This window comes from Gymnoscopelus braueri, assembly GCF_963280865.1.
Source record: "Gymnoscopelus braueri genome assembly, chromosome: 16".
NCBI classification, from domain to species: Eukaryota; Metazoa; Chordata; class Actinopteri; order Myctophiformes; family Myctophidae; genus Gymnoscopelus; species Gymnoscopelus braueri.
This window is the reverse complement of record NC_137616.1, coordinates 40,760,492-40,786,944: the sequence shown is the minus strand read 5'-3', so window position 1 is coordinate 40,786,944 and position 26,453 is coordinate 40,760,492. Positions and strand designations below refer to the sequence as shown.

The 26,453-nt window shown below is 41.0% G+C and overlaps 2 protein-coding genes across 2 annotated transcripts in view; one reads left to right on the top strand and one right to left on the bottom strand.

Annotated features, from left to right (window-relative positions):
* The window catches only part of vta1 (vesicle (multivesicular body) trafficking 1), a 142,777-nt gene that overhangs the window by 84,699 nt on the left and 31,625 nt on the right, over positions 1–26,453 (top strand). The window contains exon 5 of the mRNA XM_080454182.1: positions 22,942–23,056. Within this exon, the coding sequence (XP_080310308.1) occupies positions 22,942–23,056 (115 nt within the window). The remainder of the gene's footprint in view (positions 1–22,941; positions 23,057–26,453) is intronic.
* Positions 4,269–7,531, bottom strand: LOC308102777 (uncharacterized protein). The gene is made up of 4 exons (XM_080452637.1): positions 6,567–7,531; positions 6,089–6,256; positions 5,634–5,729; positions 4,269–4,724 (listed from the first exon to the last, which is right to left on the bottom strand). The coding sequence occupies exons 1-4, from the start codon at positions 7,509–7,511 to the stop codon at positions 4,401–4,403; spliced, it is 1,533 nt and encodes a 510-aa protein (XP_080308763.1). The 5' UTR covers positions 7,512–7,531; the 3' UTR covers positions 4,269–4,400.

Below are 26,453 nucleotides of genomic sequence, written 5' to 3'. Positions count from 1 at the left end.
CCCTCTCTTTGTTTCTGTTTCGTTTTTTCTTTCGGTTTTTGTTTTGTGTAAGTGCTTGCTCCTGTACTGTGCCTTTTGTGGGGGATGTTTCTAAAATAGCCAAAGAAATCTTAAAATGACAAAGATGCTTTCCCAGTCTTAAAGGAGAATTCTGGACAAATTAAGTGTTATCTTTCATGTCTCGTTACTCACCTAGCGACGTAAAAAGTGGCGTTCTTTTTTTCCATATATTCCCCTGTCGTCATTTTTTAAACACCCTCCGTTGTTATAATGGGAGCGAGTGGGTTAGTGAAGTTCGTCTATTATAACCGACGCAATGTTATTTTTTTCTCTACTACGATTCATTGTAGAGTCTCATGATAGTCAAACATGCGCTGAAAATTCCTGCGAGCCTGCCGTTAATGGCGAACGATTTAACACTGGTTGCTTGTTTCCAGAATCTGGCAACACGAGTTGCCAGGTTCTGGAAAGAAACAAGCATCCAGTGTTAAATCGCTCCCATTATAACAACGGAGGGTGTTTAAAAAATGACGACAGGGGAATATATGGAAAAAAAGAACGCCACTTTTTACGTCGCTAGGTGAGTAACGAGACATGAAAGATAACACTTAATTTGTCCGGAATTCTCCTTTAACTCTCTCAGTGCCAAGCCCTGAGTTATCCCGAGTTTTTTCTGAATGCCCTCAGTGCCAGAACGAGTTTTTAGTTAATGTTGTTTTATAGACCGTCACGGTCTGATCTTGAATCCGAAGGGAGCAGTGAAACTGTAGCACAAACGGATACGGAAATAATGGATTTCGGACATAATCGTTCCCGTCGACTCCATGTTTGTAGTTTTTGTTTTCTTTCGCCTGTATCTCTGTTCTTTTTTTTTGTGTCAATTTTTTCCGAGGAGACGCGAGAGTTTCCAACGGCCTGTAGCGAAGGGGACACTAGCTCCGGATGCAATGTTTTGCTTCCGGAGCTATAGTCAGAGACTCCTGCTCCGGAAACACACAGTGAATCGATCGATAAATATGTTTGAAAATCGCTTGGCACTGGGTGAGTACATTATGAAAATACTCCAAAAAAAAAACCACCTAATAAGTAGATTGTGAGTGATATTTACAACGAGAGAGCATGCAGGGATGGAGAGTTGATCCTCTGGCCCACAGCCTACAGCCAGCTGGACACACTGATGTGTTGATCTGCCAGGTTGCCAGGTTGTCGGGTATCAAACGTGTGATAATGCCAGATAACAGGGACAGTGTTTTATCACCGGTACCGCCTCGTCCGCTGCCAAGGTTTTTGTGGTGTGACAACGACCAGGGGACGTCTCTGTGGAGGATCAAATCCCTAACTCTGGCAGACAGTTATGGTACCACCATGTCGTAGCTAATTCACAATAAATGTTAACAGTTAAATGGTGTTTAAGTGATTTCGTTGCTGTCGGGGCAGAAACCTCTTATCTCCGTGTTTTAGGGCATTCACAGAATAGTCGAATATTCGAATATTCGAATATCAAACCGACTACACTGTAAACCCTAACAAGTAAGGAAAACTCAAAACTTTTGATGCAATCATTTACCTCAAAAGTTTTAAGTTTTTAAACTCTAAAGTTGAGTATGCAGAACTTGAAACTTTTAAGTTAATTGTACTTCTATTTCTGGGTTTACCAAACTCAAAAGTCAGATGTATTCAGAACTTAAACTTTTTATTTACTTGCACTTCTATATATCGATTATCAGAACTTAAACCTTTTCATTTACTGGCACTTCTATATATCGATTATCAGAACTTAAACCTTTTCATTTACTGGCACTTCTATATATCGATTATCAGAACTTAAACCTTTTCATTTACTGGCACTTCTATATATCGATTATCAGAACTTAAACCTTTTCATTTACTGGCACTTCTATATATCGATTATCAGAACTTAAACTTTTTATTTACTGGCACTTCTATATATCGATTAATGTTAACTCAAATAATTGTAGTTAGTACTACATGTACCTTTTATTGATGATGAATTAAATATAGTATTACATCAGCTCAATTATATTTGTGCTAAATAAAATAAAATGATTTACTAAGTCAAATATACAACTATACATTATAATCACAACTCCAAAAACAGTACATGTTCCATGAACTCAACCTTTATTTGATGTGGACCATAATGTTAACAATTCTTTTCAAACAGTGGATCCATTGAAAGTGCAAAAAGGTATCTTTCCTCCTCCAACACATTTTGAAATGCAAAAATAAAACAAATTATAAGAAATGGGCTGTCAAAAGATTTTTTTTTTACAAAAATACATTAATATATAAAAGGTATGCATAAACACAATTATGTCAAATAAACAGATTTCCAGTGTGTGGTCCTATAGTTTTAATCCTGAGGCATAGGGTCCATTGAAAGTGCAAACAATTAGAGGGTTTGTCCAAACACATCTGCACACAAGTAATAACACTATACAATTTCCCCCCAATTTGCCTAGTGCAGCCAACTTTAGGACCTTCAGGACGTTTTATGCTAGTGTGTGCGGTTTAAGGACAAAACCACTTTGGGTTGTGTAGTTACCTTGCCATGATGTAACTCCAAGGTGGACAAGAAATCTAAAATTATTGCTCCATTGATTAGAAACTGATAATGCAAAATATGCTCCTCATTGACTTACATTGTATGGTAAAACAGCTCTCAAAGTCACTCTTTTAGCACATAAACGAACGCAAACAAAGTTGATTCAGACAATATAGAACATCACCAAACCCAGTACTGTTTTTTTTTGGTAAATAGTTAAATCGGCAGGAAGTTAACATATTTATTTGAAAAAACAAACACAAACAGTACTGGGTTTGGTGATGTTCTATATTGTCTGAATCAACTTTGTTTGTGTTCATTTATGTGCTAAAAGAGTGACTTTGAGAGATGTTTTACCGTACAATGCAAGTCAATGAGGAGCAAATTAAGAATTATCCATTTCTAATCAATGGAGCAATTATTTTGTATTTCTTGTCCACCTTTGGAGTTCCATCGTGGCAAGGTAACTACACAACCCAAACCTCTACCAAAGTGGTCTTGCCCTTTAACTCTTCCTTTAATCTTCACTATTACAAAACAGTGCAAAGTACCATGTACTTTTTTTTTTACACAGTTGAATACATTCATAAATGTCATGAGCAAATTACATCTTGTCATGAGCAGATTGTAAACATTCTTAACTTCTAGAACAGAAATCTAAACTTATGTTTTAGTAAACAGTTGAATAACCAGACTAGTGCAGCAAACTTTAGGACCTTCAGGCCATTTAGTGCAAACGTGTGTGGTTAACTCTTCATAAAACAATTACAAAACAGTGCAAAGTACCATGTACTTTTTTTACACGGTTGAATACATCCATAACTCTCATGATCAAATTACATCTTGTCATGAGCAGATTGTAAACAGTCTTAACTTCCAGAACAACTGAAATGTAAACTAAAAAAGTGCAAATTAAATGAATTGTCAGTAAATATGTTCTAGTAGATAAAATAAAACAGATGAGCAGGAATATCCTTGAAGGCAGAACAAAAATAAATAAAAAATAATAACTGCATGTACATGTGCATAGAGAAATATGTGTAAAACCTGCATTATTTGTTTAGCCCTTTGTGGAGTTTTGTAAAACTATAGTGTCACCCATCTAACAGACTTCTAAACCTGTACCCTTTTCTTAGCCCTCCCATCAAGATAGGTCTGTAAAGATGGAAACATCTACTTTAGAAGTCTGCTTCCAAGTGAAGAGATAACCAGCAGATCCATTTGTTTTTTTAATTTTAAGAGGTTTTGAATTGCCCTCTAAAAAACGAATAACTCCATGACTATTGCGCAAAAGGAATACAAATAGCTGATCTACAATATTTAAAAAAATTAAATTCACCTATATGTCCAAAAACAAAACAAAAAGAACAGCAGTGCTCAACAAGCACCTTAGGTAGGAACACAGGAAAGCCGAAAAGATAGATCCAACACACCAGGCAATGTGCTTCAAACTAAAGTGGCTCTTCTCTCACTGAACTGACTGACTGATTATTTTTCAAGGTCACCTATAACCACTGGACTCTTAAGACAACTCTGCACCTGTAAAGCTGCCTGAGAACTAAGAATCATCTTCGTTTTAAACACGTTGCCTGGTTAGTAGCATGGGTGTTATCAGCTTTTCAGTGTTCTTAGCCACTAAGCAGTTTGTTGAACTGTACAGTGTAAACTATATTAAGTCACCCTAACCTCTTAAACCCTCAATTCTAAGTGAGAAAGACCTGAGTTGCACTTGCTCGTTTCCTTCTACAGCTAATCTCTTCATCAGAAATAGCCGATCAACATGCTCATGACGTGTACGAGAGCTTGTAGAGCAGCTATTTCTGGCGTCCACAATCTATATACTCATTAACAACTCATTCTTCAGGCTCTGCACTCTGGGAGACAGTTTCCCACCATCCAAACCCAGTAAAACCTTCTGAATAAATTCAAACGTGTTGGTCAGTCCTTTGGGATAAGTAAGATGTAGTCCGTACATCAGACCAAACACGACAGCAACAGCATCTGGAAATTGGGGGAGGCTCAACACATCATCACCTTCAATGATGATGGTTACCTTCTTAGGGTTGTAGTGAATTGGCCGCTTGAGATTGTCACCGACTGCCGCAGCTGTCAGGAGGGATACTGCGCCAAACAGCCCTGGATCATCCTCGTCCTCCTCCTGAAGGAATGAAAGAAGTGGACATCACATACTAATCCCATCATTGCTATGGTGTTCAGTAACAGGTTTCTCCACCTGTCTAGCCCTTAAGTATTATTATAGTATACAGTTGAGGTGGAGAAAGAACTCAGAGGATACAGGATAAACAAGTGCAATTCAAAGTGATGATTTTAAAAAAGCAGCCGAATTTGGAAATGTAATACTAGAGAATTGAAGCTGATAAATTATCTTGTGTGGAGTTCTCTCTTCTGAGCGGATACAATTGGTATCCTGATATAAATGTTCCGTTTACCAAAGAGCTGGGGAAATCCCAGTTACTGAAAAACTATAGAAATGATTAATAATTGGAATTAAGAGATTCAAAACTTTCCTCCCTTCTTTTAAAACCTTAAACCCCCTTAAAATGTTACATACTTTCGATCAGATGAGGACATTCACTGCCCTGCAGATGCTTTTGCATGTCACTGATGCTGTCCACTTTGGCTAGGTTTGTATGTACAGTATATTTCCAAAGGGCACCGAAATTAAGAGAGTCACTGAATTACAGTGGCATCTGTTCTGCAAAAACATTGTACATATTTTAAGATGGTGTCTAGTCTAGAGTGTGTGTACAACAACCGCTCAATAACATCACATGCCCTGGAAAATGTCTTCTACAAGACAACGGTCATGTCAGTCATGTAACCACTGAGGTCCACCCAGCACCAGAGACCTTCACAGAGGTGGTTAGATTGTCAGTGTAAAAGTGTTAGACAGCCTTCAGTGCTTGTTAAAATATGAATACACAGCATGCCCAATATATTTGTACAATTTAACAAGTGTTTAGGGCCCGTCATCGCTGTATATAAAATAACATGGGCACGAACAAGACGTTTAAAGGTTAATTTAGGTCTGATAATGAGGACTCACTGTGCATGTTTTGAAGACGGCAGAGGCATCCTCTCGCAGAAATACAGGAAGGGCATGGAGCACAGTGGTACGCCTTGTGTGGATATCATGCAATTCCTGTGAACATAGAATAGAAGTGTAAATATTATTATACTAGTTAATTAGCCAGAATAACTTTTCATAGAAAATACCATATCAGAAGACAGAGCACAAGTCATATCCGGGCGGACACAGTCGTCTTTCACCCATTACGACCAGGGACTCATCTGTGTCATTTTAAGATTTCTTTGGCTATTCAAAAATAGCAGATCTACAAGCTCATAGCGTGGCACCGAGTGACGCGCTACGAGCCATTAAAAAATAAAAAATAAAGCGTGAAAATGTGTGCAAATCTACGACTGTATATATTTTTTCATAAAAACAGGTAATTTGGGTCATTACACTTGTTATATGATGTAGATACATAATATCTTGACCTGTTCATCATGGGCTTTGAATATTTCAGCCAAAGCCTCTGCAATCTTTCCTGTTTTGGATGCTTTCAGCCTCAACATAGCCATCAACCGTGGAGTGTGGCGATCCAGCTCAGCGTAGAAAGTGTTTGGCAGGTTCTGGTTCGTAATACGCTGGAACTCAGCATACACCTACATTAAAAAAAATACAAGAAGCAAACATACAAAAGTTCAAATGTTGGTTGATTATTTCTCATGTGGGGCGTTGCCCTAGAGTTTAGATGAGCATGCAAGGTTACCTTTTCCATCCCCTGACTGGGAAAGCAAATCGGGGCAACTTAACTTCCAACTGCTTAATGGCTAAAGGTGTAGGATTGTGGGTGTACTGGTTAGCTCTCATGTGTGAATGTGTGTAACTGTATGCGTGTAACCATACAGTTATAGTATGGTGTATAACTAACCCATTGTTTAAAAATAAAACGTTTGTGATTCCTGAACCTACCTCAGACTGCATTCGGAGAGCAGGCCACTGGTCCAGGATCTCTCTCACGGGTGGGTGGGCAGTCACTATGGTCTGTCGCCGCAGGGCAAGTGTGGCCTGCATCATCTTACTAATGAGGGGTAGGTGTCTCTCAGTCTTCTGAACTTCTTCAACAATGTTATTCCTCAAAAGCTCAAGACTTGCCTCATCATGACCTTGGGGAAAGTTGGGTAGATAGTTGACTTCTGCACGCCTGGGTCTTTTGATGTTTGTGTGCGGAGATTCATTCTCAGGATGGTTTCGACTTCTTTTTCCACTATTAACAGAGACCTCCAGACATCCTGCCTTCTTCAGCTTGCCCCTGAAATTGCCCATCTTCTCCTTAATTTTGCCAACCCATTCAGTCCAACCAGTGGCAGATCCTGCTTCTTTCAAACAGGGATGTTTCTTCACGAGTGCCTTTGCCACCTGTTCTCTGTCGGGGATCTTATCGTAAGCCTTGAAGCTAAAGATGGCTTTTGCAAGCGCTTCCAAGATGTCATGCTTTTGGTCTCTTTTCAACTTCAGATGTTTTCCATTTTTTTCATATTCAGCATTTCCCCTTTGAAGTACCAGTTCAACATCAAATGAAAACTTTGGAATTTCAAATTCACCTGTTGGCCACCTCTGTTTACGTTCTGGGGATGGGACATCTGACACATCTGACAGTAGTTCAGTAGATGCAGTAGAAGTAGAACAGGAATCTTTGGACGGTAAGATGTGTACAACAGCTTTTTGTGGCAACTCCTCAATTTGACCTAGTTCAGTACGGTTTCCATCAAAGTCTGGGTCTTCATATTCCAAGCTGAAGTCGAAGGCTAACTCTAGTTGTTCTTTCAAGATCCGAATCAGTGCATCTACAGAGGCTGGCCGTGAGCTGAGCTTTACTTTTCGTACACGGTCTGGCTCAACGACACGAAGAATCATTGGTTGAGGGTCTGTGGCTGCCATTGCACTAATGAATCAAGAGACATAGAGGGGAAAAAAATAAAAAAATATAGAAAAAAGGAGGAAAAAAATAAATAAAAACAGGTTAATGGAATTATTTGATATTTACAAGCTTGTTTGCACTAATTCTCTTTAACATGTATGAACCTCTTTGGAGTCAACAGCACCAAGTCATCAATCTTGTATGCTGAGAATGTGACAGTGTCGTTGAGATCTGATAGCACATAGACAGATTGGCTTGACCATGTGGGTGACAGCTCATAGGAACGGAGATGCTCTGAATACAAGGTCTCAAAATCATAACAGAGAAAGGTTACATTTTGATTTACAAGGTAGATCTGTGCAATTTTGCTGAAATTTGATAGTCCCCCACTATGTCCAACAGACACAAACATTTCACTGGTGTAGTCTGTGCCATGAATGGTCACCTTTGATGTGCTGTAGACTGTGTCACTGGCTGTGTGTTGTCTAATATGTGCCTGGGCTACCTCTGGAAGAGTTGAAACCAATACAGAGTCTACTCTGGATGTTTGGACTTCAGGGCTGAAAAAGGATGGTGAACTAAGGTGATATGCAATCATGTTTTGGTGTCTGGTTGCCAACGTCTTCAAAACATTTTTAAAGTTCATAGTGTCATGAACCACCTTCTTAAAAAAACGGTGTTTCCCTTCGAACCTCATAGTCCAAACATGCACCAGGGGACCAAAGCACCTAACTAGGGCGGGATAGTGCTCCACAAAGTGATGTTTAGGACGAAGCCTATACTCTGGGAATACCTCTTGCAGTGTCTGTCTGTGATCACTAATTTTGCCCTGAAAATACGCTAAGGAGTCATTGGTAAATGATTGGCACAATGCCAATTCCACCACCACTTTTAGCTCCATCAAAACTGACCAGGCACCATCCCTTTCTGGTACTCTATTGCCAACAAATAATGGAAGCAGTCTGAGCATTGTGGCATTTTCATGCCCATTGCCTCCTACTGTGCCTCGTTTCGTGAATGTTTTGGGAATTGGCTGAGGTCTGTCTGCTTTATCAGTGTGCTGATATGGGAATGATCTGATCTTTTCATTCAAATACTTTAGCGTAAAGTACTTCAGCCGGATCATCTCTTTGATGCAAAGAGCAAGCTCAAAAGGGACAACACCTTCCAAAAGATCATGGAGAATATCTGGAGGAAAACCTGTTATAGGATGAAAGTATTGAAGTGATTTGCGCAAGGCACAGTCACCATTAACACCATACTGGCTGGTGATAATGTCACTTTCTGCAACATTTTGGACATGGAGGTCATGGGTGGCTTTGGTTCTCTCAGTGAAGTGTCCTTCTCTGACTTCAGATTTCTGAAACTCTTCATTTGTGGCTAAACAGAATCTGCAAACATACTCAATCGTGAATGACTCCACAAAGCCAGCCAATCCATGGGCTCCCAAATTATCAGCAGAAACACAAAAGATGGTGCCTTTGACATTCTGACCAACTGATTCAATGAAGACACCATCCTCCTCTAGAATACGGATATCTCGCAACAATGGAGCAAGTACAGCTTCATAACGATATTCACGGACGTCTTTCACTTTAGCTAGCATGCCTAGTTGTATGTTGTGTAATGTTGATCGGTATTTAGTGGGCACATTGGCAAGGACCCAGTAGACTGCACAAAGTTTGTGAATTTTACGGGATGTGCCGAGAGGGTTTGCAATTTCAAGGTCATCTACATAAAACTGAAGTGACAAGTTTAGATCTTCTTTTGAGAGCAACTCATTCTCTTTGAAATAAGAGCCATCACGGAATGATACAAATTGACTACGCTCAGTGTTTGGTTCTCTGATCTTGCTGAGAATATCTGTGTTTTTAAACAACTCCTGAATCATTTGAAGGATTGGAACATACATAACAGTATGGCCAGGTTCCCCCAGCTGATATTCTACTGGCTTCACTAATGGATAGTTGTGCTCAATAAATGTTTTTCTTCGCTTGGAAGACGACAACTCTGCACCTTTAGATGTGGCACTAAAAAGAACGTTCGAGTCCATGACTGCGCTGACAACTTCATCCAGGGTACAATCAGTAACATTGTGACCATGTCGCTGCAAAACCTCACTAACAGCCTCCCTGACCAATGGCTTGGATAAAGAGAACATTTCATTCAAGTGCTCGACTATTTCTTGGGTAGCCGTGTTTGAGACATGAAGGATAGTCTGCATCTTTAGAAACAAAGAAGCTACATTATGTTTGAGCTGATCTTTCAGTAAGGCAGTATCACACTGAGCATCCTCTTTCTCCGTAATCTGGTGACCTGGAAATTGTTCACTAGTGACCACTTCACTAGTGACCACCTCACTAGTGACCTCTGAACTAGTGCCTGGTTGACTCTGTACATCTTCATGCCTGATCGTGTAACTGCAATAGTCTGACCCAAGACTTGGTTGGTGTTCTCTACTTTTATGAGAATTGAAGGTACTTGCTACATTGGTACTGTATGTACAGTCTTTGTATGGGCACACCACTGTCTCGTGATTTTTTAAATGCCTTCTCAAATGATAGAGAACCCCAGATTCTGAAAAAGGCTGCTCAAAAGTGCACAGAGGGCACTTGAATGAGACATGCTCTTGACTCTGACCTGTACTGCTGCTAATTTCAGCAGTGTGGTTCCTTGATAAATGTGTTCCCAGTGCACCAAGTGACTTAAATGTGCACATGCAATCGCCATAAAGGCATGGCAGTGGACTGACTGATGAAAACTGACTGTGCAGCAGCCTATAATGCGTGAATAAGTGTGCTCGGCCAGTGAAAGACACTGAACACAACTTACACGGCCAAGTCATTTGGGCACCGTCAGTGACCTGTAAAAAGAAGACCCGTTTTAGTGCTTAGCAAGGGGGACGGGCTGCCTCCACATGGACAAAATATATACGAAAAAGTTAAACAAAATATATGGCTTAACCTCTCTATAGACAAATCCACAGACGCGCTGCCTGTATTGCAGCGGTGTCGCGGTGCGGAGCGTTGACACCGCAGCTATGGCTGCTCTGTGGATTCGTCAATATATAGCTGCTATGGTAGAATTTTGGGTTGTGTAGTACCTTGGCATGATGTAACTTTACATGAGTCTGGGAATGTCTGTAATTAATATTAAGTCTTTATATAATCCAAACCTTCCAGACATGAGTCATATCGCTGCGGACACAAATAGTTATTTCCAAGAAGCATTGTTAAAAAAGAGAAATAATGTACCAAACATCTGAACTTTTTGTTCCATGTTTGCTTGTTTAGTTTTTTTCTGCAGTCCTGAGTGAATGTACTGAGTCCCAGTGAATTACAGACCAGAATCAGCCCAACACATACAATAAATGACATAAATAGGCCTCCTGATGACGCTATGCAAAGCAGATGTGAAAAATGCAGGGAAAAGTATTTTTTTACACCTTTAGGGAGTGAGCATACAAAGTTTTACACAGATCGGTGCTGTTATAGGTAAAAACACGAATTGGCCTAATATAGCGCCACCATGAGGCTGATTTGAAAAAAGTTCAAATGCCATTTCTTCCTCGACATAGTGGGAATGTGTGTGCAAAATTTCACAGAAAGTGCATGCTGTGTTCATGATTTGAGGCATTTTGTTGAAAACGGAGCACTCCTGCCAACTTTGGAAGCCATTTTTAGGCAATCAGGATGGAATATGAAAAATCTGAAAGACCGGTTTTGTTTAATGACTATAGAGATATTGAATACCTATTTGTGTGATGTTTGCACAAAATGAGTGCCGTCAACAAATGTGTTTTGCAAAAAGAGGTCTCCTTGTGGCGCTATAACAGGCCCATGTTAAAGATTTGGGGCAGAGGTTCTGAATTGGCATCCAGGGAGTGTGTGCTCAGTTTCGCTGCAATCAAGCCAGCCGTGTGAGATACACACACACACACGGACTGACGGACAGGGTGCAAAACATACTCTCGCCATGCCTTTCGGCCTGGTGGAGACAAAAAGTTGAGATGTTTGGTAGATTATTTCTCTTTACTAACAATGCTTCTTGGAAATACATTTTAAACCATTGGAAAGCCTGTTTTTAAATTGAAGCTATCGCACTGATATTTGGAGTTACATCATGGCAAGGTGTACTTATATGTACGTATGAAGGAAATACTCACATTTAACTTGTGGTGACAGGTCAGGAAACTGTTACTTGTGGTGACAGGTCAGGAAACTGTTACTTGTGGTGACAGGTCGGGAAACCAGGTCAGGAAACCAGCACGTACACACAGCTGGAAAGACAAATTCATTCAATTTAAGTGATGTTTGGAGAAAATCTGTAGGAGTACTGTCAACAAATGTGTTTTGCAAATAGCGGTCTCCTGGTGGCGCTATAACAGGCCCATGTGAAAGATTTGGGGCAGAGGTTCTGAATTGGCATCCAGGGAGTGTGTGCTCAGTTTCGTTGCAATCAAGCCAGCCGTGTGAGATACACACACACACACACACGGACTGACGGACAGGGTGCAAAACATACTCTCGCCAGGCCGAAAGACAAAAAGTTGAGATGTTTGGTAGGTTATTTCTCTTTACTAACAATGCTTCTTGGAAATACATTTTAAACCATTGGAAAGCCTGTTTTTAAATTGAAGCTATTGAAGCTATCTCACTGATATTTGGAGTTACATCATGGCAAGGTGTACGTAATATGTACGTATGAAGGAAATACTCACATTTAACTTGTGGTGACAGGTCAGGAAACTGTTACTTGTGGTGACAGGTCGGGAAACCAGGTCAGGAAACCAGCACGTACACTCAGCTGGAAAGACAAATTCATTCAATTTGCGTGATGTTTGGAGAAAATCTGTAGGAGTACTGTCAACAAATGTGTTTTGCAAAAAGCGGTCTCCCGGTGGCGCTATAACAGGCCCATATGAAAGATTAGGGGCAGAGGTTCTGAATTGGCATCCAGGGAGTGTGTGCTCAGTTTCGCTGCAATCAAGCCAGCCGTGTGAGATACACACACACACACGGACTGACGGACAGGGTGCAAAACATACTCTCGCCATGCCTTTCGGCCTGGCGGAGACAAAAAGTTGAGATGTTTGGTAGGTTATTTCTCTTTACTAACAATGCTTCTTGGAAATACATTTTAAACCATTGGAAAGCCTGTTTGTAAATTTAAGCTATCTCACTGATATTTGGAGTTACATCATGGCAAGGTGTACGTATAAAGGTAATACTCACATTTAACTTGTGGTGACAGGTCAGGAAACTGTTACTTGTGGTGACAGGTCGGGAAACCAGGTCAGGAAACCAGCACGTACACTCAGCTGGAAAGACAAATTCATTCAATTTGCGTGATGTTTGGAGAAAATCTGTAGGAGTACTGTCAACAAATGTGTTTTGCAAAAAGCGGTCTCCCGGTGGCGCTATAACAGGCCCATGTGAAAGATTAGGGGCAGAGGTTCTGAATTGGCATCCAGGGAGTGTGTCTCAGTTTCGCTGCAATCAAGCCAGCCGTGTGAGATACACACACACACGGACTGACGGACAGGGTGCAAAACATACTCTCGCCATGCCTTTCGGCCTGGCGGAGACAAAAAGTTGAGATGTTTGGTAGGTTATTTCTCTTTACTAACAATGCTTCTTGGATATACATTTTAAACCATTGGAAAGCCTGTTTTTAAATTGAAGCTATTGAAGCTATCTCACTGATATTTGGAGTTACATCATGGCAAGGTGTACGTATATGTACGTATAAAGGTAATACTCACATTTAACTTGTGGTGACAGGTCAGGAAACTGTTACTTGTGGTGACAGGTCGGGAAACCAGGTCAGGAAACCAGCACGTACACTCAGCTGGAAAGACAAATTCATTCAATTTGCGTGATGTTTGGAGAAAATCTGTAGGAGTACTGTCAACAAATGTGTTTTGCAAAAAGTGGTCTCCCGGTGGCGCTATACACGAATCCACGGAGCGCTGCCCTGCGCGCAGCCATTGCTGCGGTGTCAACGCTCTGCGGACGTGACACCGCAGCAATGGCCGCCTACAGGCAGCTACAGGCAGCGCTTTTGTGGATTCGTGTATAACAGGCCCATGTGAAAGATTAGGGGCAGAGGTTCTGAATTGGCATCCAGGGAGTGTGTGCTCAGTTTCGCTGCAATCAAGCCAGCCGTGTGAGATACACACACACACACACACGGACTGACGGACAGGGTGCAAAACATACTCTCGCCATGCCTTGCGGCCTGGCGGAGACAAAAAGTTGAGATGTTTGGTAGGTTATTTCTCTTTACTAACAATGCTTCTTGGAAATACATTTTAAACCATTGGAAAGCCTGTTTTTAAATTGAAGCCATCTCACTGATATTTGGAGTTACATCATGGCAAGGTGTACGTATATGTACGTATGAAGGTAATACTCACATTTAACTTGTGGTGACAGGTCAGGAAACGGTCAGGTTTTAACTTGTGGTGACAGGTCGGGAAACCAGGTCAGGAAACCAGCACGTACCAGCTGGAAAGACAAATTCATTTAATATAGTTGCAAAATACTCAACTTTGGTTAAAAGTTCATCAATGACAATAAGTCTGCATCGTGTTCTACAGATCAGTAAATACTATCAGTAATACTACACTATTTATTTACACTATTATTTAGTTACTCCACTGCGCCCTCTACAGATCTGGTCAATGGAATTTTTCTATTGACAAGATATGTAGGGGGCGCAGCGGAGCAGCTAAAACATGTTTTCCTTCCGGTGGATTATTTTACATTTTGGGCAAAAAGTTTATTTTAGACGTGAGGTGGGTGGCTGAGTGTTCCCACTTAGTAGAGTTGGCTTTCAACTCCATAAAAACGTATTTGTTTTGGTGAGTAACGAAAGCGTATTCTTTATTTGTTACTAAAGACGAGAGGCTGTGCACTGCAGCCTGTCGTCAGTGTTGCCAGATTATATGAGAGAAATAAGCAACCAGGTCTAGGAAAACAAGCCCAAAAGCAGCGACTACAGGCTACATTAGCACTATAAATCTGTTTATCTATTTTTATCAAATAAGAAACTACACCTTAGAAACAAGCCCAAAATACAATATTTACGAGCAACTTTAAATAAAAAGAAGCCCATAGTCACTTATAATAAGCAGACATGGCAACACTGTCTGTGGCGCCGGCATAGAAAGTTTTAATAGTATAAATCATTCATTCATTCATTTGAAACATGATATTAACATTTCCACACATAATATGTACTATTTCCACCCGAAAAAAGAAACTATCCGTGTCTTAATTCAGAAAGTACGCCTAAAGAAGTGATTACACACAAACTTATGTGCGCGTGCACACACCCACCCCCACACACACCGCGTATTAGGCTAAAATGCTAATTTTATTAGCCTTCTCTTAAACTCGACATGGACAACTTTCAAATATCAAAAACATATTCAAACTACTACCGATTTCATGTTTAATATAACTCACTTCATGTGTAATACCACACACACGCGCGCACGCACGCACACACACACACACATACATACAAGTTTACGCGGGCAAATCAACTCAACAGAAACTAACGTAATATCAACAAATTATAAAAACAACTATTGATTTCATGTTTAATATACTTACAGTTGACGTGGTGAGACGTTATATTCTTGAATAAAGTGTTTTTTCGATGGAAGCGTGTTGAAAATCAGCGTTTGAGCGCAGTGCGAGGAAGGTCCGCCATTACAGAAAAACTTTTCGGAGAGTTAGTGCCCGCCCACTTAGCCTTTACGTCCTGACGTAGGCTGACGTCAGACGCACTCATGTTGGACGTGAGGAGATTTAAGTTAATGCCAATAAAAGGTTCTGAGTTCTGCTTAATTACTCCACAAAAATAGTTCAGATTAATAGAAAAATATAATTTTATATTACTCAAAAGAAACAAAATGCTCAAGGTACTCGATATGTTTAAGTTAGAAGGACCTTTTAACATTTTTCAAGTTATCAATACATTAACCAAATATTTTTATAGAGCATTGGGGTTTACAGTGTATTCGACTATCAAACCACTATTCGACTATTCGAAAAAAAAAGAAAAGCATATATTTTTTTTTTTTAAAGATTTTTTTTTTTTTGTGGCTTTTCTAGAGCAGACACGCAGCTGTGAGCTCTGGTGTGACGTCAACTCGCATTCCTTGAGTCGAGTCATCAATGCCATTGAAAAAAAAAAAAAAAAAAGAACTTTTTTTAAATTTTTTAATTTTTTTTTTTTTTTAATCAAACCGAATAATCGACTATTCGAATACTTTTGGGTCGAATAATTCGAATACCATAAATCACTATTCGTTAATGCCCTACCGTGTTTTGTAACTTTTTGAGTTTTTTTTCGTAAATTATCGCCCTACTTTGATCATACTACAGCGTCACACAAAAGCTCTAAATGCGTTTCGAGTACAGACTGACATCTCTCTCTAGTCTGGATGTGTGTCTCTCTATCACAGATATAATGATTATACTCTCCGCCATGAGCCAGTGCGTCCAGATTGGGAATAGTGTCAAGGTTCGATTCCACGCTTCTGAAACTTTATTGTCCGTTTAATGGCAGCCGGAGCGTCATTTTTTTTATGTTTGTCACTTGGGTTTATGGCTCGTTGCGGCCCGGCAAATTGAGACATAATTGTTACCTACTAGGCAGGGGTTTCGAGATTAAACATCTGCACTCCGGGATGAACCGTTGGGGCCTGATGGAGGGGAAAGGAACTGGTTTGAATAACGTGTTCCTTCCACGCGCTGCGTCCTACCGGGGGAAACTACCCCCTGTCAGGTGATAAGAAGCGGCCTGCTAGCTCCTCATGCTTTGAAGGAAGCTTGAGCTCAGTTCAGGGCTCTCCCCAGGCTGGCAGAGGGAGAGTAGCGCCTAGGATTACATAGGCAATTGGCACTGGGTGGAATAATAGGTTACAAAATCGTGGGATAAAACTTTTAGTAAAAAAAAACTTTGCATCATTTAAAAACAATTCCAACAGTATTTCATGAATAAAATGACAAAATGTCTTTCCTATGGTCCAGTCTGGGGATGCCAGATTTTATCGTTATCGGCTGACTCAAAAATTAATTGTCGGTTAAATCAGTATTTCTTTTTACAATATTAAATATTTGAACGTGAAGCCTTTTGTGATGACTTAATCCCCATGTAATTCATTGACAGGGGTCCCCCAAGGGGTCTATCCTTGGTCTCCAAATAACCGATCTCAGAAGCAATGCGCCACAGTGCAATGCATTGTGATCTTGTAGATCTAATTATTTTGCTTGTAGGTCGGCTATTTTCAAATGGCTGAAATGTGTATATAGGGCTGAAGTGGGTAGTGTATGTTTTGTTATAATAATCTAAATCTACAAAGTAACTAGTATCTAAAGTTTTCAACTAATTGTAGTGGAGTACACAATATTTGCTACAATATTTGCCTCTGAGATGTAGTGGAGTAGAAGTAAAATGATTGGAAGTACAAAGTACAAATACCTCAAAATTGTACCTAAGTACAGTACTTGAGTAAATGTACTTAGTTACTTTACACCACTGGTCACAAGCATATCGTTTCAACCAGACTTTCCTGACGTGCGGCGAGTGACTGCACGTTGTGCATCGATGACCACCGGCCCCTCAAATATTTGTTGTTCACTCGACGACAAACGGTCTCTATTTGAGTTTGTCGCCGGTTTTCACCGGCCGTGTCCCCAACCCCAAACGTTTTCTTTTTTTATTGGTCGAGATCTGCACGCTTTTTTTGTGCCTGTTCGCTTCAATAACCCATTCCATAAACCGGGAACGCACCTGTGTCATTTTGAGATGTCTTTGGCTATTCAAAAATACCAGATCTACAAGCTCATGAGTTTTAGATCTTCTATTTTTGAGGAATTCTACAAATGTCCCCTAAATCCTAACACTTTTTTGCAATATAATATAATTGCTATAATATCAGTGGTTCTCAAACTTTTTGTCCGAGGACCCCCCCCCCATCTCAAAATATTTTGTTCCAGGGACCCCCATGCAGTTTTAATTTTTTTCTTTCAAAATAGCAGATCCACGAGCTCATAGCGCGGCACTCGGTGCCCTGCCACAGAACAACCACAGTATGGCACTGTTATCGGTGTAACTAGCGTGGGGGGGGGTGGGGGGTCAGGTCGGGTGCATTGCTCGAGGACACGGCGGCGCCGCGGGTTGTTTTTGACAGAGAGGGGTCCCACTTAAGCTCCCGATTTTTAACGAGGCAGTCGCCGTGGGACTCGAAATTGGCAACCTGCCATATCCTGAGCCAATCAGAACTCAAGCCAGGGAGATCAAATCAAATCCCAACTCCCGCAGTATAAAGCTCTTTCTTGGCCAACAGCAGAGGCTGTTGTTTGTTGTACACCGGCTAGACAGTCTGTCGAGTGGTAGTGGCTAGATTAACCCGTTCATTCAACCCGTTCAATAGTGGCTATTCAATAGTGCGGCACCGAGTGCCGCACTATTGAATAGCCACTATTGAATAGCCAAAGTATACAATTATGGTTATAGCTCAAATCTAAAATGACACAGTATATGCGTTCCCGGTTTTAATGGGTTAAACCAAGCATTATCCTGGCCGTGAAACAGCTGCTGTTGTTGAGAGAGGTAGAGAATTGTTTTGAATGCGTTTTTTTTTTTTGGCAGGAGGCTTTTGGGAGTAGATGAAAATGGAGAGATGGTACAGAGAGAGGTGACAGCAGAACTGATGCCATGCAGGATGTTTCAGACCCAATTCCGTTTCAAATTCACGGTAGACTTAAAAAGCCACCACTGTACTACTACTGCGGGAATCACTCTTCCTGTTATTTTTAACGGCGCATAACAAGCTAATGGGAGGTCGCGATGACTTTTTTCTCGTGTCGGCTCGTGCTGTTTACTGTACCTTTCCAAAGTATAATCATAGAAAAAGAAAAAAACATGTTACGCAACCATAGAAAAAGCTCCCGTTTAACCTCAGGTGCATCTTCACTCGCGCATGTCACGATATTAACCCGGAAGTTAATTAAAAAGTATTGTTTTGGAGTTTATAAACAGAGTTTATGGCCTCGATTTACTTCAATTCATCAAGTATTCTCTTCATGTTTTGTGATTCTTCATTAACCTTAAAGGCATTATAACAAAAAGGAACAAAGATTCTCCTTGTGTGTTTAACTCATCACGGCTGTGAATAAATGATTGAAAAAAGGGTGAACTGCTCCTTTTAAGTGTTTCCAGAAAAAGATGAGTTGTCAGGTTGTGGTAGAAGCCAGGGTGTGACTGGTCTGATGAGTGTTTGGCTGTGGATATGTGATCCACCAGCCCACATAGCGGGCACGTAGCCAACCGTCATTTGGCACTGCCTCTCATATCTGTTTGGCTGGCGAAGTGACGAACATGGCTGCTTGCATGACACACTCCAATAAACCTCGTCCCGTCACCGCCACTATTGATATCAATTAGTAAGTTGGTTCTCATAGTGGGGTCCGGGGACCCCCAGGGGTCTTTGGGGGGGTGGGGTTCCAGGGGGTCCCCAGCAAAATGTGTTAATTTAGTATCACAATCATTTTAACCACTTAAAGTGGTTAAAATGACCTTTTATACTTTGGCTGTTCAAAAATAGCAGATCTACAAGCTCATATAGCTTGAAGATCTGCTATTTTTGAAAAATCGTGACAATTTGTGCAAACCTTTTGAATATAATATGTTTTTTAACTCAAATCTTTGCTTCTGGGGGTCCCTGGAACAAAATTTGAAATGGGGGTCCGTGCACACTTTTTTTTTATCATTTTCGGGGTCCTTTTGAGAACCGCTGAATTAGTAAGTGTTAACGTCATTACATAAAAAACCCTGTCGGACTATATACATGTAAGACGTTTCCTCCACACCCAAGTCCTTGTGTTAGTGAGTAGAAAGTAGTCAAATACTGTCATTTCAATTCCAGCACATTGTCAATTTCGGGCGGAAACCTTGTATTTCCAGCACTTTTTATTTGACAGAAAAGGACAATAGAACCTGTGTTCTCAGGCGCTCGGGTGGCGCAGTGGTAAAGTAAGCTGCCCACCACCGCGGAGGTTGTGGGTTCAAATCCACCGCGGTGCGTCCGGCTTTGTCGAGCGTTTATACACAAACACAATTGCCGCCGTGTTCGGGGGAGGGAAGCCAGGCGGGGGGGTGATAATAGTCACTGCACGACACGTACTCCTACGGGCTGGGGGGCGCTAGTGTTGAGCGGGAGGAGCAGGACGAAGGCTTTACGTCCTCCCGGCGGGGGCTCCTCACTGGCATGTGTGAGTCAGTACGATACAACAGCAGTGACAATGACCAGTGGTGGAAAAAGTACTCAAATTCTTTACTTAAGTAAAAGTACCAATACTGCAATATAAAAATACTCTGTTACAAGTAAAAATCCAAAATTCAAAATTTACTTGAGTAAAAGTACAAAAGTATTGGCATCAAAATGTACTTAAAGTACCAAAAGTAAAAGTACAAAATATTTGAAAATAGCCGATCTACAAGCTCACAACGCGTCGCGTTGTGAGCTTGTAGATCTGCTATTTTCAAATAGCCTATGTATAAAATAGGGCTAAAGTGGTTAATGTATGTTTCATTATATCATAGTTTATATCTGAAAAGTAACTAGTAACTAAAGTTTTCAAGTATATGTAGTGGAGTAAAAGTACAATATTTGCCTCTGAGATGTAGTGGAGTAGAAGTAAAAGTATTGGAAATTGGAAATACTCAAGTAAAGTACAAATACCTCAAAATTGTACTTAAGTACAGTACTTGAGTAAATGTACTTAGTTACTTTCCACCACTGACAATGACAACACACATAAATGTGCGTGGGGAGGAAGCAATTGGCATAATGACTAAATTGCGGAGAAAAAGGGGAAAAAAGGAAATAACCTGTGGATCCAATGTTGTTATTATTAAAGAAGAAAGGGAGTTCTCCGGTCCACCACGCCTCCTGGTGCGACACATTTAACACATTTTAGTGCCACAAATCTTTTTTAAAAACGGGGTACATCCAGTGCCAGCGCTTCTTACCGCATACGCTGATCTGTTTAGAGCTGTAGACGCCACGATGAGGACGTCTATCGACTGGAACAATAATATTTCTAACGCGATCCGCCATTGCAGAGTGATCGTGCGTCGAAAAAGGCTCGTTTTCACCACTGTAAAAAGATATGGAGATAGGGACCTTTTTCTCCAGATCCTATCATTGGAGAGGACGGGATGTAAGTTTTTTTTGGACTGGATTCACATCCGTCCTTTCCATTTTACAGTGTCCGTGGATCATTCCTAAGTTGCGTTAGAGCGCCCCATGTAGAAAAATATAATAATAATAAAAATTGAACACGTAGATCTACGGTTATGGCACTCGACGAGTGTATTTGAAAAACCATAGATCTCCGGTTTTGGCACTCAATGTGTTAACAATGACAACGAAGGCACAGGAGCAGCTGTGTTTAGTATTTAGCATTGGTGAAATATTCATAAAAAAAAACACAGACAGCCTTAAACACTTTCAACCCTTATGGGCATGTCATAGTAATTATAGGCGACGCATCGCGTTGTGACCTCGTCTCTTATCGGCCCTTATGCGCAACACTGTTGTACGACAAAGTATAAAATGACCGACGGCGTAAATGTATTGAAAAAAACATGGTGAAAAATATGAAATATGGAGATGCTGTACAAGGTTTTTGCCCGACAGCGTCACTATTTATAATCCCATAAAAGACGCTTAGCTTGCTCATGAGGTTTGCGGTATCTGAAATGAAAAGAAAAAGAGGAAGGAGAAAAAAAAATCCTGTTTTTCCTGCAGTGCTTGTTATGTATCTTCCTGTAGCACAGCGTGAAACCCCCTTCCTTCCACCGACTTTAACCCTTTAAGACCGGAAACGCAATCTGTGTCATTTTTAGATTTCTTTGGCTATTCAAAAATAGCAGATATACAAGCTCATAGTGTGGCATCTGCTGTTTTTCTTTTTTAAATCGTGAAAATGTGTTCAAATCTTTAGTTTGAATATATATATATATATTTTTAAAGCGAACATTTTTAACTCAAATCTTTGCTTCTGGGGATTCTACCAAATGTCTTCTAAATCCTAACAGTTTAAAAAAAAAAAACATAACATATGTTTCTATATCAGTGGTTCTCAAACTTTTTTCATGTCAAGGACCCCCGAAATGATATGTATTTGGCTGCGGACCGCCATCTCAAAATACGTTGTTCCAGGGACCCCCCCAGAAGCAAAGATTTGAGTCAAAAATGTTTCATTTAAAAATATATATATTCAAATATTTGCACAAATGTGCGCGATTTTTCTAAAAATAGCAGATCTACAAGCTCGTAGCGCGGCACTCGGTGCCGCGCTATGAGCTTGCATATCTGCTGTTTTTGAATAGCCCCAAAGAAATCTAAAAAATGACACAGATGCATTCCCGGTCTTAATGGGTTAAGGCAAAGCATTCATGAATTTTGATAAGGGGGAGACCGTTGTGTTTTCATTTCACATGATTACAGATCTTTTTCCTCCACGCTGGCTCCCACAGCTGTAAGGCTAAACCAACACAGGGCCCACCTCGCTGGGCCGCGCTCATGCCGCCAACATCGACTCTCCATTGTTTTGGGACTCGTTTCTTGCAAAATATAACCTCTTATCTGGCAGAACCAGCGGCTTTGTCGAGTCCCTTTCTTATCTTGTTGACTTCGCTGGAAGGGTGGTGGTGGAGGGGGGGGGGGGTTTCATTCAATTTCACTAATCGAATCTTTTAACCCTTTGACACCTGAGGTCGATTCCTTAAAAAAGATGTCTTCTAAATCCTAACGATTTTGTGAAAAACTTATGTTGCTATATCAGTGGTGCTCAAAACTTTTTCATGTTAAGTACGTATTTTGTATTTTGTTCCAGGGACCACCAAAAGCAAAGATTTGAGTTAAAATGTTTTGCTTTGAAAATATATATGTATTCAAAGATTTTCACGTTTCTTTCCCTCAAAATAGCAGATCTACAAGCTCATAGCGCGGCATGAAGTGGCGCGCTATGAGCTTGTATATCTGCCATTTTTGAATGGCCAAAGTATAAAATATGGATAAAGTGGTTAAAAAGTTTGTGACACTATATCTTAACTAATTTTGTCGGGGACCCCCCCCCCCCCAAGGACCCTTGTGGGGGTCCCCGGACCCCACTTTGAGAACCAACGTGCTATATAGCTAAACTAAATAAAATGACACTGATGCTTTCCCGGTTTTAACAGGTTAATTCTCCCCCTCTTTTTTCCCCCCCTTCTCTTCCTTCTTTCCTATCTCTCCTCATTTCATCCCCTCGCCACTTTTTTTTTTTCTTCCCTCGCCTCCCGTCTGTCTCCTTAATCCTTTAACGTTTCCTCTCTCCTCTCTCCTCACCCCCACAGAACGTCCAACACAGGAAGTACGCGCGCTGGAAGGCCACCTACATCCACAACTGTCTGAAGAACGGAGAGACGCCGGAGTCCGGGCCCGCCGGCATGGAGGAGGACGAGGACGCAGGTGGAGCACGCTGATAGACTAGAACACACACACACACACACACACACACACACACACACACACACTCTCACACTCACACTCACACTCACACTCGCACACACGCACGGTCACACATAACCCTTGGGCTAACGTCTTACGCATGCACCGGGTATCAGTCTCTCTCTTCTTCCAAGGACAAACTGTCCGACTTCGCATGAATGATAGGACCTGCATTCCTTGTTCAAAATAGTCATGAGAGTGCACACGCTCACACACACACACGCGCGCACACACACACACACACACACACACACACACACACACACACACACACACACCCCCCACACCACACCACACACACAAGTCAGTGTCACTCTCTCTCTTAAGAAAGCACCTTTGCTTGCCCTGCCTTGCTCTTTAAGGAACATTAAGTCCAGTTTCCCTTGTCGTCATCCGGTGTGTGTGTGTGTGTGTGTCAATGTGTGTGTGTGTTGTGTTTCTGTGCCTTATCAGGTTTTAGGCTTCTTCAGGAAAGGCCTTTGGTGGAAACTGGAGACTTTGGGAGGTTGTGAGTGTGTCTGCGTAAGAAGTCTGTGTGTGTGTGTGTGTGTGTGTGTGGGGGGGGGGGGGGGGGTGAGTGTGTGTGTGTGTGAGAGAAAGAGAGAAGGCTCCCTAAAGTTTCAGCAAAAGAGGCGCATGCACACATGATGCATGCATGCGTGCACACAGTACGTACTCACGAGCAGATGTGTGCACCCACAGTACATGCGTGGGAGGGATCTGACATTTGTCTAGTTACATGCCACAGCCCTCATATCCAATCTGGATCAGTGTTGTCGTGTCTCTGACCTTCAGATGAATAGCTGTATGATGTCAGCTGTGTAATCCACCATTTACCTAATAATAAAAAGTTAACATTTAGACATAATACCACCAGGAGAATACTGGGAGATTCATTCCAATCAATTAGCTCACTTTTTCAACGCTCACTGGACACAATCATCTGGTTGGCTAGTGTGCTACCTGGCTGAGAGATTGGGCGCCTTCCTCACTTCCTTCACAGGTGTTACTAATGATTCTAATGAAGGCTCTGTTCCATTTAGTGTAGCTCAGGTGTTCTCAAACTTTTTAATTTCAAGGACCCCCATTACTCTGAGAGTGTACAAATGGAACCAAAAGGACCCTTACGGGTCCATTTGGTTCCATTCGTACACTCTCAGAGTTACACACCCGTAAGGGTCAATTTGTAGCCCCCTCAAGGAACCTATATGAGACACTTTGAGTCCCACTGGTGTAGCAGAGGGTCTCCAGTGAGCCGAGATGCACAACATCAGCACCCTGACTCTCATTAGTATCATTGGTAACACGGGAAGTAAGGAAGAGGCCCGCGTACGGTACCATGCACAATTTCTTTCCAATATGGCTGTTGTGCATAGAGCCTATTGGCTATCTGGAATGGTGCACTCATTAGCAAGCTGTATCATATTTTCATTTAACCACTTAAGCACTTATATACATCGAATGGCCGTTCTACAAGCTCACAACACGTGGCATCGCGATGCGTTTTGAGCTTGTAGATATGCAATTATTATTCTTTATGTTAAAATGATCAGTTCCCTTAAAACCTTAAACCAATTACCTGTATTCACAACGAGAAGGTGATGCATCTGTTCTTCAGTGGTGTGGACTCATTTAGATAGTGTACATTGTGTATCCCTGCATACATTGTTTTGTTTTTCTCAACCCATTTAGACCTGAGGCCCATTCTAAAAACGCCTTCTAAATCCTGACCTGTTTTCTGAAATTAATTAAAATTTAGTTTTAATTAAAACATGTATATGTTTATAAATGTGTTATGTTGCTATGCGTTAACCCATTGAGACCTGAAGTCGATTCTACATGTCTCCTAAATCCCAACAGTTTTCTGAAAAACGTATGTTTCTATATCAGTGGTGCTCAATCTTTTTCATGTCAAGGACCCCCAAAATTATATGTATTTGCCCGCGGACCCCCATCAAAATATTTTGTTCCAGGGACCCCCCCAGAAGCAAAAATGTGAGTTAAAAATGTTCGCTTTAAAACGATATATATTCAAAGATTTGCACACATTTTCAAGATTTTTCAAAAATAGCAGATCTACAAGCTCGTAGCGCGGCACTCGGTGCCGCGCTATGAGCTTGTAGATCTGCTATTTTTGAATAGCCCAAAGTGTAAAATAATGCTTTTTAGCTCAAATCTAAAAATGACACAGATCCAGGTCTTAATGGGTTAAACTAATGATTGATTATATATTATCATCACCAAGCAAGTAAATACAAATGACTTAACAAACAATGGACAGAGTGCAAAATAAAAATTGCAAATCCATAGTACATCAAATCAGGCATAATGCTAGACATAACACACTATGAGCCAATATCCAAATACTGTAGTATGACAACTCCCAGTGTTGACCTAGTTGGACAGTGAGTGACGGCCCCTCCCCCCCCCCCTCAACATCTGCTGAGCCCTGCCCAATGATTTCACCTGTGTGTGTGTGTGTGTGTGTGTGTGTGTGTTGACCTGACCCGACCAGAGCATGTCACCCATGATGTCATCTCATGAAACCCTGGGCTACACACACACACACACACACACTCGGTCAACAGGACACACACACATAACTTGTGGCTTATGTCCATCCATACAACCTCATCTGACCCTTTTCTCACTTTCTTTGTTTACCTCATCACTTCACCTCTCTCTCTCTCTCTCTCTCTCTCTCTCTCTCTCTCTCTCTCTCTCTCTCTCTCTCTCTCTCTCTCTCTCTCTCTCTCTCTCTCTCTCTCTCTCTCTCTCTCTCTCTCTCTCTCTCTCTCTCTCTCTGCTGTATGAAGTGGTGTAAAGTAACTAAGTACATTTACTCAAGTACTGTACTTAAGTTTAATTTTGAGGTATTTGTACTTTACTTGAGTATTTCCAATTTCCAATACTTTTACTACATTACTTTTACTACATTACTACATCTACTACATCTACTCCACTACATCTCAGAGGCAAATATTGTACTTTTACTCGACTACAATTATTTGAAAACTTTAGTTACTAGTTACTTTGCAGATGTAAATTATTACATTATTAAAACATACATTAATCACTTTAGCCCTATTTTATACCTTGGCTATTTGAAAATAGCTGATCTACAAGCTCACAACGCGTCGCATCGCGACGCGTTGTGAGCTTGTAGATCTGCTATTTTCAAACATTTTAGTGCTTTTACTTTTGGTACTTTAAGTACATTCTGATACCAATACGTTTGTACTTTTACTCAAGTACATTCTGAATTCCGGACTTTTACTTGTAACAGAGTACTTCTACATTGCAGTATTGATACTTTTACTTGAGTAAAACATTGAGTACTTTTTCCACCACTGGTTGT

Bases quoted from the DNA above. Each gene is read 5' to 3' on its own strand.
- LOC308102777 (XM_080452637.1), bottom strand. From the start codon at position 7,511: ATGATTCTTCGTGTCGTTGAGCCAGACCGTGTACGAAAAGTAAAGCTC. The intron at 5,730-6,088 runs GTCAAGATATTA...CTATGTTCACAG, and splicing joins TCAAAGCCCATGATGAACAG to GAATTGCATGATATCCACAC. The intron at 4,725-5,633 runs GTGAGTCCTCAT...TCATTCCTTCAG, and splicing joins CCGTCTTCAAAACATGCACA to GAGGAGGACGAGGATGATCC.